Raw genomic sequence first — 13535 nt, 5'->3', positions numbered from 1 at the left:
GATACTGGATGTTCAAGACAGACCTCAAAGAACCGTAAAAGGACTTGTAATAAGGAGTGCAACTATGTCAAAAAAAGGAAGTGGGAAAGCTAATCAATATGTAATCAGTGTGTGTGATGAAAACACTGTTCATTCAATGCTCAGTGCACTTGAACAGAGGAAGGATTGCCCAAGTGACTAAGATGCTGTAATAAAGCATATCTGCATTCAAATACTCAAAACTGTATTAAAAGTTTCTATCTGGCAGATTTCAGTATCAATGGTGTCCTTGACTCTATTGTGCCCCACAGTCTCACAATGGCTCCTTGGTTTCATGGGGCCCTGCTGTATAACAATGGACCCTTGGTTCCATGAGGTTCTGTACTGTCAAAATGGCCTCCTTGGTTCTGCACTGTCACAATGCTCTCCTTGGTTCCTCAAGGCCTTGGTGTGTCACAATAGCCCCTTGGTTCCATGAACATCCATAGTGTCACCATGGTCTCTTGGATCTGCAGTATTGCAAGGGAGAATTGGTTACAAGCAGCCCCTCGGTGTCACAATGGCCCCTTAGTTCCATGAGGTTCCATGAGGCCTTCCTGTATAGCAATGTACCCTTGTTTCCATGAGGGTCTGCACCATCAACAATGATCTCCTTGGTTCCATAGTGTCTAAAAGGCCTCTTTGTTCCGTAAAGTTCCTCACTGTCACAGTGGTCTCCTTGGTTCCACGAGGCTCTGCAGGGTCACAGTGCCCCATGGTTTCCATGAGCTTCTGTACTATCAACAAAGTCCTTTGTTCCAATGAGGCACCCCAGTGCCACAAGGCTGGGGAAGGGTCTGGAACACAAGTGTAAACAATGGGAGGTTTAACAAGACCAAGTGCCAGGTCCTGCACTTTGGCCACAACAACCCCTGCAGTGCTACAGGCTGGGGACAGAGTGGCTGGACAGTGGCCAGGCAGAAAGGGACCTGGGGGCACTGATGGACAGCAGGCTGGACATGAGCCAGCAGTGTGCCCAGGTGGCCAAGGAGGCCAATGGCACCTGGCCTGGATCAGGAATGGTGTGGCCAGCAGGAGCAGGGCAGTGATTCTTCCCCTGTACTCGGCACTGGTGAGGCCTCACCTCGAGTGCTGTGTCCAGTTCTGGGCCCCCAGGTTAGGAAGGACATTGAGGGGCTGGAGCATGTCCAGAGAAGGGCAACAAGGCTGGGGAAGGGTCTGGAACACAAGTGCTGTGAGGAGTGGCTGAGTTTGGAGCTGGGGTTGTTTATCCTGGAGAAGAGGAGGCTCAGGGCAGACAAGGTGCTGTTAGGTCACAGGTTGGACTTGATGATCTCAAAGGTCTTACTGATACTGTAATTCTCTGAAAGCACCCTTGAAGCAGTTGCAGGATGAGCCCTGGGCCTCCTCTTCAGAAGGTCCAGCAGCCCATGGCCCTCAGCTTCTCCCCACAGGCCCCAAAGCCCATCCTGTCAGTCCTGCAGAGCCTCTCCAGCTCCTCCTCACTGCCCCACAACAGGGAGCCTCACAGCCACACACAGCAGTCCAGATGTGCCCCCTGGCCTGTGCTGCCTCTGGCAAGGGAACAGCACGAGGCACTGCAGGACCCTGCAGACAATTCATGAAGCACTTGTAGGATGATCCTGCTCACCAAGGGATGTTCCCATGGTGCCAAGTCAGGAACTGAAATGGGGAGTGGGGCCAGAGAGGGGAAAGGGCAAACAGGGATGGGCTGTTTGCAGGGGAGGGGACAGGGATGGGCAAGAGGAAGAAATGTGGAGCAGGAAAGAGGAAAGAAAGCAAAGGTGAAGCAAAGGAAATGCTCAGGGCTGTTTGGGGGTGGCTGCCAGACAGCCATGGCTCTAAGCAACAACATCTGCAGTGGGAGAGGAAACTCACAGCTCATGGGAACAAACTTTCTGGCTGACTTCAGAGGTCACAACAAAGCTGAGTGGTTTCCCTCCCATCCCCAGCCCTTGCTGGCCCCCAGGGCTGATGGTGTTTGTGCTCACTCAGGTTCATCTCCCCACACCAACCCCATGGGGTGCTCACGCCTGCTGTGTGCAATGCAAACAGGGCTCCTGAGCCAGTGCTGCCGTGTCTCTGCCTGGAAGGATCAAGCAGCTCTGGGAGCTGGGGGAGAGGCCAGGGCTGCCAAGGGGGGATGTTGCTGGCAGCTCCATGAGGACGCTCTGGGACGCTGCCCTGGGCTGTCCAGCGCAGTGGGGATGGATCAGCCCCTGCTCTGCTGCTCCTTCCCGGCTCCCCCAGGGACCTTGCAGAGCCCCAGCCATGCTGTTTGCCCCCAGCCTGCCCACGGCCACCCTGCAGCTGCTCACGGGGGTTTTCTCTGCTCAGCATTGGCCTGGGCGTGTTCTGGAGAGAGCCTGGGCAAGGAGCCTCGAGCCCCCAGGCCCTGCCCTGAGGCGTCAGCTGTGCCCCAGCAGTGCCCATGGCCTGTCCCTGCTGCAGCCCCGGCACTGCCACCCCCAGCACTGGCAGCGACCCCGAGAGCACTCAGGCCCTACAGCAACACGAGGGGCAGCAGGGCAGCGGGGCAGTGGCACGGGAGCAGCACTGGCAACACCAAGTGCTGCTGCTCCTTGGCACAGCTGCTGTGCCACCCCTGATCTGCCCCAGCTCTGCACACAGACATTGCTGCTGCAGCTCCACAGAAGGGAAGAAAAGGGGAATCTCTGGTGAAAACTTGGCTGGGAGATCCTTTAGTTTGTTAAGAGCCATAAAGAGCACAGATCCTCGTTGACTCAGTATATGGAGACCACAAAAGTATACAGAAAAAAATTAGAAATTGCACAACGTCTTTTATTTGTGGATGTTAAAAAACTAAAACATAGGAAAAACCGCCCACAACCACACCAACAGAAACTATCAAAGATGACTCATACAACAAGTGATTTTCAGAAATGGGCAAACAGTTTAATGTCTCTGAAATTCTCCAGTCATCATTCTCCACACTGCAGCCTTGAGCTCCTGGTTCCTCAGGCTGTAGATGAGAGGGTTCAGTAGTGGAGGCACCAATGAGTACAGAACTGACACTGCCAGATCCAGGGATGGGGAGGAGATGGAGGGAGGCTTCAGGTAGGAAAAAAAGCCAGTGCTGGCAAACAGGGAGACCACAGCCAGGTGAGGGAAGCATGTGGAAAAGACTTTGTGCCGTCCCTGCTCAGAGGGGATCCTCAGCACAGCCCTGAAGATCTGCACATAGGAGAAAACTATGAAAATGAAACACCCTAAAAATGGAAAACTGGAAGCCAGAAGTAAACCAAGTTCCCTGAGGTAGGAGTGTGAGCAGGAGAGCTTGAGGATGTGTGGGATTTCACAGAAGAACTGGCCCAGGGCATTGCCGTGGCACAGGGGCAGAGAAAATGTATTGACTGTGTGCAGCAGAGCATAGAGAAAGCCAGTGGCCCAGGCAGCTGCTGCCATGTGGGCACAAGCTCTGCTGCCCAGGAGGGTCCCATAGTGCAGGGGTTTGCAGATGGAAATGTAGCGATCATAGCACATGACGGTGAGAAGGAAATACTCTGCTGACATAAAGAAGAGAAAGAAAAAGAGCTGTGCAGCACATCCTGAGTAGGAGATGTCCCTGGTGTTCAAGAGGGAATTGTGCATGGCTTTGGGGACAGTGGTGCAGATGGAGCCCAGGTCAGCCAGGGCCAGGTTGAGCAGGAAGAAGAACATGGGGGTGTGCAGGCGGTGGTTCCAGGCTACGGCGCTGATGATGAGGCTGTTGGCCAGGAGGGCAGCCAGGGAGATGCCCAGGAAGAGGCAGAAGTGCAGGAGCTGCAGCTGCCGTGTGTCTGCGAATGGCAGGAGGAGGAAGTGGCTGATGGAGCTGCTGTTGGACATTTTGATCCTCTGGACTTGGGGACCTGTTCATGGAGGAGACAGTGACAAGTCAGGGCAGACTTTCCTGGGCAATGTCCAAGCCCTTTCTCCCAGCCCTGTCACTCTGTGTCACCCAATTTCCCTTTTCTCAGAGTTCTTCTTCCAGCCCCATGCCTGGAGCTCTGCTGGGATCTGGCCCTGTTGCTGTGACAAGCACTGGCTCTGCCCATGGACACTGAGGAGTCAGCTCTGCTCTGCTGCCAGTCAGCCTGCCAGCCTGCCCTGCCCAGAGCTGCCCAGGGCAGAGGGAGCTGGGACACCTCATTGCTGTGCTCACCCTGCACAGGAGGAGCCCCAAGGGCTGCGCCTGACCCTGCAGCTGCAACTGCCATTGCCAGAGAGCCTGTCAGCAATGCCAGGAGCAGCTGAGCAAGGCAAGGAGAGAGACAGCCGAGCCCTGAGGAAAAGCCTTTCCCTGCCCAGCCCTGCCCAGCCCCTCGCAGGCAGCAGCAGTGCAGGACAGTCGCCCTCAGGCCCTGGTCAGCAGGGAATGGGCAATGGCAGGAGAGATGCCCTTCATCTCTGGTGCTGCTCTGCCGGCCCAGGAGGGGACTGAGGGCCCCGAGCCCCCGGGCTGAGGGCTGTGCTGGCTGCCAGGGGACACAAGAGCTCTGCTGCTCAGGGCAGCTGGCAGATCCCCTGCCCTGGCAAAGAGCCCTCAGGGCTGCAGGAGCTGCTCTGCAGGACAGCCCTGGGCACCCCTGGCTGCACCCCCACCTTCCCAGCCTGCAGCCATCGCTGGCAGCAGGAGCTGTCCTGCCCTGTCCCTCTGATGGTGCCCAGGGCAGCCCCGCTCTGCAGCACATCCTCCCCAAACCAGAAACACCAGCAGAGCCATCCTTACAGTCATATCAGTGCTGTCATGTGTCAGCTTTAGGAGATCCCTGCAGCCAGAGACTTACTGTGTCAGAAGTTTTGAAGATTTCTCCATGAATAAGCTCAGAATTGTCCTTCCAGTTTCTTCTAGCCTCTGTCTGCTTCCCTCCTCTCAGGTAGCTGCAGGCAGCACCCTCAGCCCTGCTGGGCTGGGAGAGAAACTGCTCCTCTGGAGAAATGTCTTTTTGAAGCTCTTCTTGGTTGCCAGGAGTTCCCTCTGTGCCAGGAGCCCAGCCCAGCTCAGCAGCACAGCAACACCACAAGGACATTAATTAACCTCTCGGGGATTTGGGGTTGTTTACATCAGACTCAGTCCCTGAGAGAGTGTTCAAAAAACTTCTCAAGAACTCTGAATCAGATTTAAACTTCCATGTTTCTTAAAGTTTTAATGATCTGACTGAGTTACACTACTGAGAAAGTGTCTCCAGGCTGCAGTTAGAGAACACTGGAGGCAGTGATGACAGACGGGGACAAACAAGGCAATGGTGTCTCTGATGCTGAGCAAACCTGGATGTGTTTCAGGAATGCAAAGGGCCAAGGCCTGAGCCCCAGCCCCTGGCAAGGCAGATCCTGTCCCTCCCTCAGTGCTCAGGGCTCTTCCCGGGGCACTGGCATGTGGGGATGTGCAATGCCAAGGGCAGGACCATGGGGCAGCCCCTGCCAGGCTGCTGGGCAGGGACAAGGAGGCAATGAGGCCCCAGGGCTGCAAGGGTCACTTGTGTCCTCCTCATGGCCTCAGGGCCAGGGACAGCAGCCATGGCCAAAGTGCTGCACAAGTTGGCTCTGTCAGGGCCTTGCAGCTCCTGCACATCCCTCTGCCCTCTCCAGCCCAGGCTGTCCTACGCTGTCCATGCCCTGTGCCTCTGTCCCTGCAGGCTGTCGTCATCCCCCGGCTGCCCCACCTCGCTGGCCCTTCCTTTGCTGACAGCTCTGCGTCCTGCCTGCCTCTGCCTTGGCACACAGAGCCTTGGGCCGACCCAGACTCCTTCAGGGGGATGTGTTGCACCACAGCACTGCCCTGTGAGGGAAATTCCTTTTTCCTCGTTTCAAGTCTAAACCTCCCCAGCTGCCCTTGGTGCCATTATTTCTTCCTCATGCTCATTTCCACTATGGAAAAAAGCTCCACATCTCTCAATCCACCCTTCAAGCCCTCCCAGGCTACTCCTGTTCTGTCCTCAGTCTCCACACCCCTGAGCCCTGGGCCCTCAGCCTCTCCCTGCTGCTTACGGGATGCGGCCTCCAAACACCATTTTGGGAGATTTTTCAGTTGTCCCCAGGGTCTGTGAAAAAGGAAACAGAGTGGTTAAAGTCCAAGAAAAACAGAGTGTTATTTTCTCCCAAATCTTGCAGAGACAAAACAAGGTCAAATATGTTTACACTGAACAAGAGTGGATTTAGATTTGTTACCAGGAAGAAATATTTTATGATGAGAGTGGCACAAAACTGCAATTGTTTTTCCTGAGTAGGGAATGCCTCATCTCAGAAATTGTCCAGGATGAGGATCTTTGCACAACCTGACATAGTGAAACCCCTCCCCTCCCCAAGGATGGAATTCCTGTTGTGTGGTGTCTCTGATGTGCTGGGTGAGCTCACCATGCTTCTGGCCAGAATGTCTGCTGAGGGCCAAGCAGGCTGCTGCAGTGGCAGTGACCTCACAGCCATCACCATTGCAGCCATGTCCCCTGGCCTGGCTCTCCCCTTTCCTCTGCCCCTGTCTTGTCTCTGCTGGGATGAGCAGTCTTGTGATGAATGTTTTGTCCCCAAGCTCCTGAGGCCAATCATTTGTCAATCAGGCTCCTGTCCCAGAAGTGACCTCATATTCAACATCCCAATTTATGTTGCCTTTGCCCATCTCTCTTCATGCACTCCCTTGACTCCTCGTCTCTGCTGGAGCTCACATGCAGCAGCCAAACCCAAACCCTTCTTGGCCTTGCCCTCTCCTCTGCCCCAGGGCTGACAGAGCCAGGGTGGCTCAGGTGACCTTGAGGCTTTGCAGGGCTCAGGCACAAGGGCTGTGACAGTCAGTGCTGAGGTCACACTCTGGGGAGGAGCAGAGCCCAGCCAGAAATCCCCCCTGAAGCAGCAGCTCTGCAGTGGTGGCCACCAGGCTGGGTTGGCAAGGGAGGCTTCTGGCCATGGCCTGCAGGAGCTGCTGCTGCCCAGGTGCCTTTGGTGTCTCATGTCCCACTTTGCCTGGCACAGCTCCCACCACGTCACTCTGCACTTGTGCCCAAGGCCTTCACTGGGTTGCTGCTGGCCTGGGGCTTTTCCTCCAGTGGGATCTGCCCTGGTCCTGGCACAGGAAAGGCAGTTCCTGCTGGAGCAGGAGGCTCTGCCTGCAATGAGCTCCAACAACTCCAACAAGCCCTGTTTGCAATCCCCCAGGGGTAATTGCAGAAGGGAGGTTACACTGCTTTTGGGGTGAATAATGCTGAAAGCAGCCTGACTCCTCCATCCCAAAGTTCAGCATCCTGAGAGGGAGCTGAAGATGGGGCAGAGCTGGAAAAATCCCCAGAGAAAGGAATTACCAAGTGACACCACTGAGAACTTCTCTGGAGCTGCTGAGCTGGCACAGCCTGGGCACATCTGACTGGCAGGGCAGCACTTCAGGTTGTAAAAGCCTCATCCCAAATTTTAACAGCAGCATCTCCTGATATTTCCCTTCTTGGAGAGGTGTGGAAATTCCTCCCTGCAGTGTGGACACCCCTCAAGATCACTGCTCAAAGCTGAGATTTGCCATTGGCCTGGGGGAGTGACATCAATCTCTACTTAATAATTGGTTTTGTTTTAGTACAGTTGCTTCAAAATTGCTACCTAGAGTGCTCTATTATAATAACTGTTATAGATCCTATATTGTAAATAATTCTTATTAAGATAATTCTGTCTAATCATGATCATAATCATATCTAAATTTATATAAATGTATCTGGTTTTCCATTGTATATTCTGAGGGAAAAATTGTATGAAGGTTCAACTACACCTGAATAATGCTGTACACATAAACCCTTGACAAGGTCTGGGGCTGGGATTGGATCCAGCTGCTTCCAGGCTCCTCTATCAGAAGCAGTTTAGGTAGCTTGTAGGTTCTGGAGGGGTTTCAGGGTCTATGGGGAGTGTTGGGAGTCCTTTCTGCTCCCACGGGGAGCTCCTCTAATAAACTTTGCCTGAAGCTCCCACTCTGCCCATGACAGGAGTCCCTGTGAGTGTCTGTGACATGCTGGCTCTCTGACAGCCTGGGGACTCCTGGGATGTCACCGTGGAGCTCCTGTGAGTGCCTGTGACAGATCAGGGCCTGAGCAGCCCAAAGTCCCCTGGGATGTCACTGTGGAATATCTGTGACTGCCTGTGACCACACGGCTCTTTGTCATCCCCAGGAACCCCTGGGAGGTCTCCATGGAACGCTTGTCTCTGCCTGTGACATTCCAGCTCTTGAGCAGCCTAGAGACTCTTGGAATGACCCCATGGAACCCCTCTGAGTGCCTGTGACAAACTGGCTCCTTAGCAGAAAACCATTACCAGAACCCATTGCTATGATCAGTTTCCATGGCAACCATCACCAGGACCCATTGCTATGATCAGTTTCCATGGCAACCATCACCAAGACCTGTTGCTATGGTCAGTACCTTGGCAGCTCCATGGAGACCCAATACCAGGGCTGGTTGCCATGGACACCAGCTCAGGCCTGGAGCCACAGCCCATTTCCATGGTAACCATTTGCCATCCCATTCCGAGGGTCATGGGATCACAGAACCACAGAATTGTCTGAGCTGGGAGGAACCACCAGGATCATTGAGTCCAACTCCTGGCCCTGCCCAGGACACACCAACAATCCCAGCCTGGGCCTGGGAGCAGTGACCAAACACTCCTGGAGCTCAGAGAGCCTTGGAGCTGTGAGCTCTTCCCTGGGGAGCTGATCAGTGCCTGAACAGTCTCTAGGGAAACCTTTCCTGAGATCCATCCTAAACCTGCCCTGACTGAGCTACAACCTAAACCTGCCCTGACTGAGCCCCAACATAAACCTGCCCTGAGTGAGATCCATCCTAAACGTACCCTGACTGAGCTCCACCCTAAACCTGCCCCGACTCAGCTCCAACCTAAACCTGCCCTGACTGAGCTCCAACCTAAACCTACCCTGACTCAGCTCCAACCTAAACCTGCCCTGACTCAGCTCCAGCCATTCCCTCCAGTCCTGTCCTTGAGCACCACAGTGACCCTGGATTGAAGTGAATGCAACACACACTATGGGAAACCAGAATAGAGATCACCTGCCAAATGTCCTCCCAGCGTGGATCACCAGCAATGTGGGTCACCAGGGCTCTTCCCAACGTAGGTCCTCTGATGGGGAATGAAGTTGGTGCAGTGGACAAAGCTCCTCCTGCAGTCAAGGCACTCACAAGGCTTCCCTTACCAGTGGCTCCATCAATCTTTGGTCAAGTGAGACCTCATGGAGAAGCTCTTGCCACACTCAGGACACTCGTAGGGCCTCTCCCCAGTGTGGATCCTCCTGTGAAAGAACAGGTTGGAGGCATAACTGAAGCTCTTCCCACATTCCAGGCACTTGTAGGTCTGTTCCCCTGTGTGGATCATCTGATGGTGGATCAGGCTGGAGCTTCTGCTGGAGCTCCAGCCACCTTCTCGGCACAGGTTTGGAGCCTCTCCTCATGGGGGATCTCCATGGCTTTTCCTCTTCCAGGAGGTTCTGCTGGAGAGATTTGTCCTCCCTGGTCTCAGTCCTAAATTTGTTTTCTGGGGGAGGAAGGAAGGAAGCAGCATGAACAAGGGCAGAAAGTAAAAAGGAGAAGGGAAAAGGGAGGGAGGGAGGGAGGGAGGGAGGGAGGGAGGGAGGGAGGGAAGAGAAAGGAGATCCCCCCAGTCCATCCCCAGCAGGACAGCATTGGCAGCAGGGCTGTCCTGTATCCAGGGGCGATGCTGAGCTGGACCATAGAGGAGAAGAGAGAGGGAAAGGGGCAGTGGCTTCCTCCTCACCTGCTTGGGTGTCCCAGGGCATCATCCTCTTCCTCGCAGCTTCCTTCTCCATCTAGCAAAGGATCAGGAGTGAGAAATCCCGTTTTGGGGAGAAAAACAAGGTTTGAGTATGTGGGGTTGGGGGTTCCTCCTGCCAAAATCCATCTCTAGAAGTCACTGTGCATCTGGAGTCCATAGAAACTTCCAAAACACCAACATTCAGCCCCAAAAAGCCTCACAGGAGCTCCCCCTCTCTGGTCTCTCCACTTTGGGGTTCTGGGGTTCCTCCTTGCCCAGGCTGCTGGGGGGCTTGCATGTATTGGAGGTCCCTCCCTCTACGTGGACCTGGCACTCCACAAGCTAACAGGAGTCCTGGGAATCCCAGAAGTTCCATCCTCTTTGGTCTCCCCAGTTCGGGATTCTGGGGTCGTTGGGGGTCCTGGGGTCCCTTCTCCCCTTATTCTCTGCTTTGGGAGAGAATCCAGATCCCAGCAGTGGCAGCACTGGGAGGGACTGGGCTGTACTGGGATCATACTGGCAGTGACTGGGATCATACTGGGGGCAACTGGAACCATACTGGGGCAACTGGGAGTGCCTGGCAATGACTACAGGCATGCTGAGGGCAACTGGGACATACTGGCAGTGTCTGTAACCATACTGGGGTGACTAGAACCACACTGGGAACAGCTGAGACCATGCTGGGGACAACTGAGAGCAAGTGGGAAAGACTGGGTCTGCACCGGGAGCAACTGGGCAGGACTGGGATCCTGCTGGGAGGGACTGGGATGATACAGGGAAAGACTGGGATGATACAGGGAGGGACTGGGACTATACCAATAGCGACTGGGTGCAAGTGGGATCTCACTGGGAGGAACAGAGAACAACTGAAACCATGCTGGGGGCAACTGGGATCATACTGGGATCACAGTGGGAGCAGCTGGGCCCATGCTGGGAGAGACTGGGATCACATTGGGGGTGACTGGAATCATACTGGGATTGACTGGCAGTGGCTGTGAGTAACTGGAATCATGCTGAAAGCAACTGGAAGGAACTGGGAGTGACTGGGAGCATGCTGGGGGCAGCTGGGATATACTGGGAGAGACAGGGAGTCACTGGGATCATACTGGGAGTGACTGGAACCATAGTGGGGGTGAAAGGGAGCAACTGGAACCACGGCTGGGGCAACAGGGAGCAAGCGGGCCCATGCTGGGGAAACACTGGAATCACACTGGGAGTGACTGGGGTCATACTGGGAGTGACTGGGATCATACTGAAAGCAGCTGCAATCATGCTGGGATTATAGTGGGTGTGAATGGACTCTGATTGGGGGTTAGTGAGAGCTACCAGGCCCATGCTGGGAGCCAACTGGGGAAATACTGGGAGGAACTGGGAGCAACTGGGAATGAGGTGGTGCATGCCGGTGACAACTTGGATGTACTGGGAGTGACTGGGTTCATACTGGGGGCAACTGAACCGTGCTGAGGTAACTGGAAATGACTGGGAATGACTATGAGAATGTTGAGGGCAACTGGGATATACTGGGAGTGTCTGAGACCATACAGAGGCCACACTGGGAGCAACTGGAGGGAACTGGGACCAATCTGAGGACAACTGGGGGCAAATGGGAGTGACTGGGGTCCTGCTGGGAGAGACTGGGATCATATTGGACTCATACTGAGAGTGACTGGGATTATGATAGGGCAGCTGGGAGTGACTGGCTCCATGCTGGGGGAGACTGGGATCATACTAGGGGCAACTGGGAGAACTAGGAACACACTGGGCCAAAGGGGGAGGGATTGGGAGCAATGGGGACTGTACTGGTGGCAAATTGCATCATATGACTGGGAATGACTGGGAGTGACTGGGTTCATACTGGGAGCGACTGGGTTCTTACTGGGAGCAAAAGGGATCCTACAGTGAGTGAGTGGAAATGACCAGCATCATACTGGCAGTGACTGGGCTCATACTGGGAGTGACCAACAAACTGGGACCACATGGGCAGGGGGCAACTGGGCTCATACTGGAGCAGCCATTGCCCGGATCGAGGAAAGCCCTGAGCCCCTTTCCTGGCCATCCTACCCCTCCAGCCCCCAGACCCTCCTGCCAGGGGTCCCGGGAACCTCAGGGTCTCCCCTCTCCGGGTTGCCCCCTCGGGGTTCTGGGGGTCTCCTCTCTCTGGGGTTCAGCTCAGGGCAGCTGGGGCTCCTGGAGGTTCCCTCGCTGTGTCTCTATTTCAGGGTCCCGGGGATCCCTCAGCTCCGCTATCGCCCCCCTTGCTCTCCCCATCCCAGGGGTCCCGGGCTTCTCCCATCCCCCCACTCTCCCGGGGGTCCCCAAAACCGGTGTCCCCCTCCCCCCCCCACCAGGGCTCTGCTGGCATTGCCACCATGACCTCCCAAAAAACACCTCCCGGGGACCCCTCGGGATCCTCCCAAGGCACATTTGCGGCTCGGCTTTGGAGTCCCGCAACCTCCAAACATCTTCCCCCAAAACCACCCAAACCCAGGGACTCCCCAGGATATTTGGGGTTAACTCCCCCTCCCCGGGCACCTGCAGGGTGGGGGGCGATGGTCTGGGGGGCTGCGAATTCAGAGAGAGCTGCAAATTCAGAGAGAGCTGCAGAGTCAGAGAGCGCTGGAACCGCGAGCTTCTTCCTGCTCCTCCTCTTCCTCTACCCTCTTCCCGCTTTTCTGCCTTGTCCACCTTCTCCTCCTCACTTAATCTCTCCATCTCTCATCCTCCTCCTCCTCCATCGCTTCTCCCTCCTCCTCCTCCCTCCTCCTCCTCCGCCGTTCCCCAAGCCCTGCAGCCGCGGGAGGAGCGGGGATGCAGCCAGGACAGCTCGGCATGGGCAGCGCGGGGCTCTCGGCTGCTCCCAGCCCAGCGCTGGGGACAGGGGGAGCCTGGCCTGGGGAAAAGGAGAGGGAAACAGGGAGAACTGGGGGCTGCAGATCCAAAGTGGGCCTTGGTGGGGACCCTGGGCAGGGAGTTGCAGCCCTTGGGGCTCCTGTGGGGAGCCTGGAGATCCGGGAGGGGGAAATGCAGAGAGGGGTGGGGGATCCCGGGAGTAGCAGCACTGGGAGGGACTGGGCTGTACTGGGAGCATACTGATAGTGACTGGGATCATACTGGCAGTGACTGGGATTGTACTGGGGGCAACTGGAACCGTGCTAGGGCAACTGGGAGTGCCTGGCCATGACTACGAGCTTGCTGAGGACAACTGGGATATCCTGGGATCACAGTGGGAGTAGCTGGGCGCATGCTGGGGGAGACTGGGATCACACAGGGTGACAGGGATCATAGTGGCATCCTACTGGGAGTGACTAGCATGTGGGGGCAGTTTGGACCATGTTGGGGGCAACTGGGATACACTGGGAGTGACTGGGATCATGCAGGAGGTGACTGGAAGCTCCTGGGAGTGACTGGGACCACTCTCAGGGTGACTGGGAGTGGCTGTGAGCAACTGGGATCATTCTGGAAGCAACTGGGAACAACTGGGATGCTGCTGACAGTAACTGGGATAGAGTGGGAGAGTCTGGGAGTGACTGGGGTCACACTGGGAGTGTTTGGAGTCCTCCTGGGGATTACAGAGAGCAACTGGAACCATGTGCAGGGTCACTGGGTTCACACTGGGAGCAACTAGACCCACCCTGGGGTCATCTTGGGATCATACTCGGGGTGACTAGGACCATGATGGGATCAACTGGCATCATCCTGGGAGTGGCAGGAAGTGACTAGGATCATACTGGAGGGAACTGGGATCATACTGGCATTGACAGGGAGCAACTGGGACCTCACTTTGGGCT

The 13535-nt window shown here is 55.6% G+C and overlaps 1 protein-coding gene across 1 annotated transcript; it reads right to left on the bottom strand.

Moving 5' to 3' along the window:
- Positions 1 to 2916: 2916 nt before the first annotated feature.
- Positions 2917 to 3849, bottom strand: LOC146421932 (olfactory receptor 14J1-like). Its single transcript, XM_085046925.1, has one exon. It carries the CDS (start codon positions 3847 to 3849, stop codon positions 2917 to 2919), a length of 933 nt encoding a protein of 310 aa, XP_084903051.1.
- Positions 3850 to 13535: the final 9686 nt, after the last annotated feature.

Source organism: Lichenostomus cassidix, unplaced genomic scaffold, assembly GCF_008360975.1.
Source record: "Lichenostomus cassidix isolate B80296 unplaced genomic scaffold, HeHo_3.0 HiC_scaffold_46, whole genome shotgun sequence".
NCBI lineage: Eukaryota > Metazoa > Chordata > Aves > Passeriformes > Meliphagidae > Lichenostomus > Lichenostomus cassidix.
The sequence above is the reverse complement of the archived record's forward strand: the minus strand, read 5'-3'. Positions and strand labels throughout refer to the sequence as shown.

Coding starts and splice junctions, on each gene's coding strand:
- LOC146421932 (XM_085046925.1), bottom strand. CDS start 3,849: ATGTCCAACAGCAGCTCCATCAGCCACTTCCTCCTCCTGCCATTCGCA.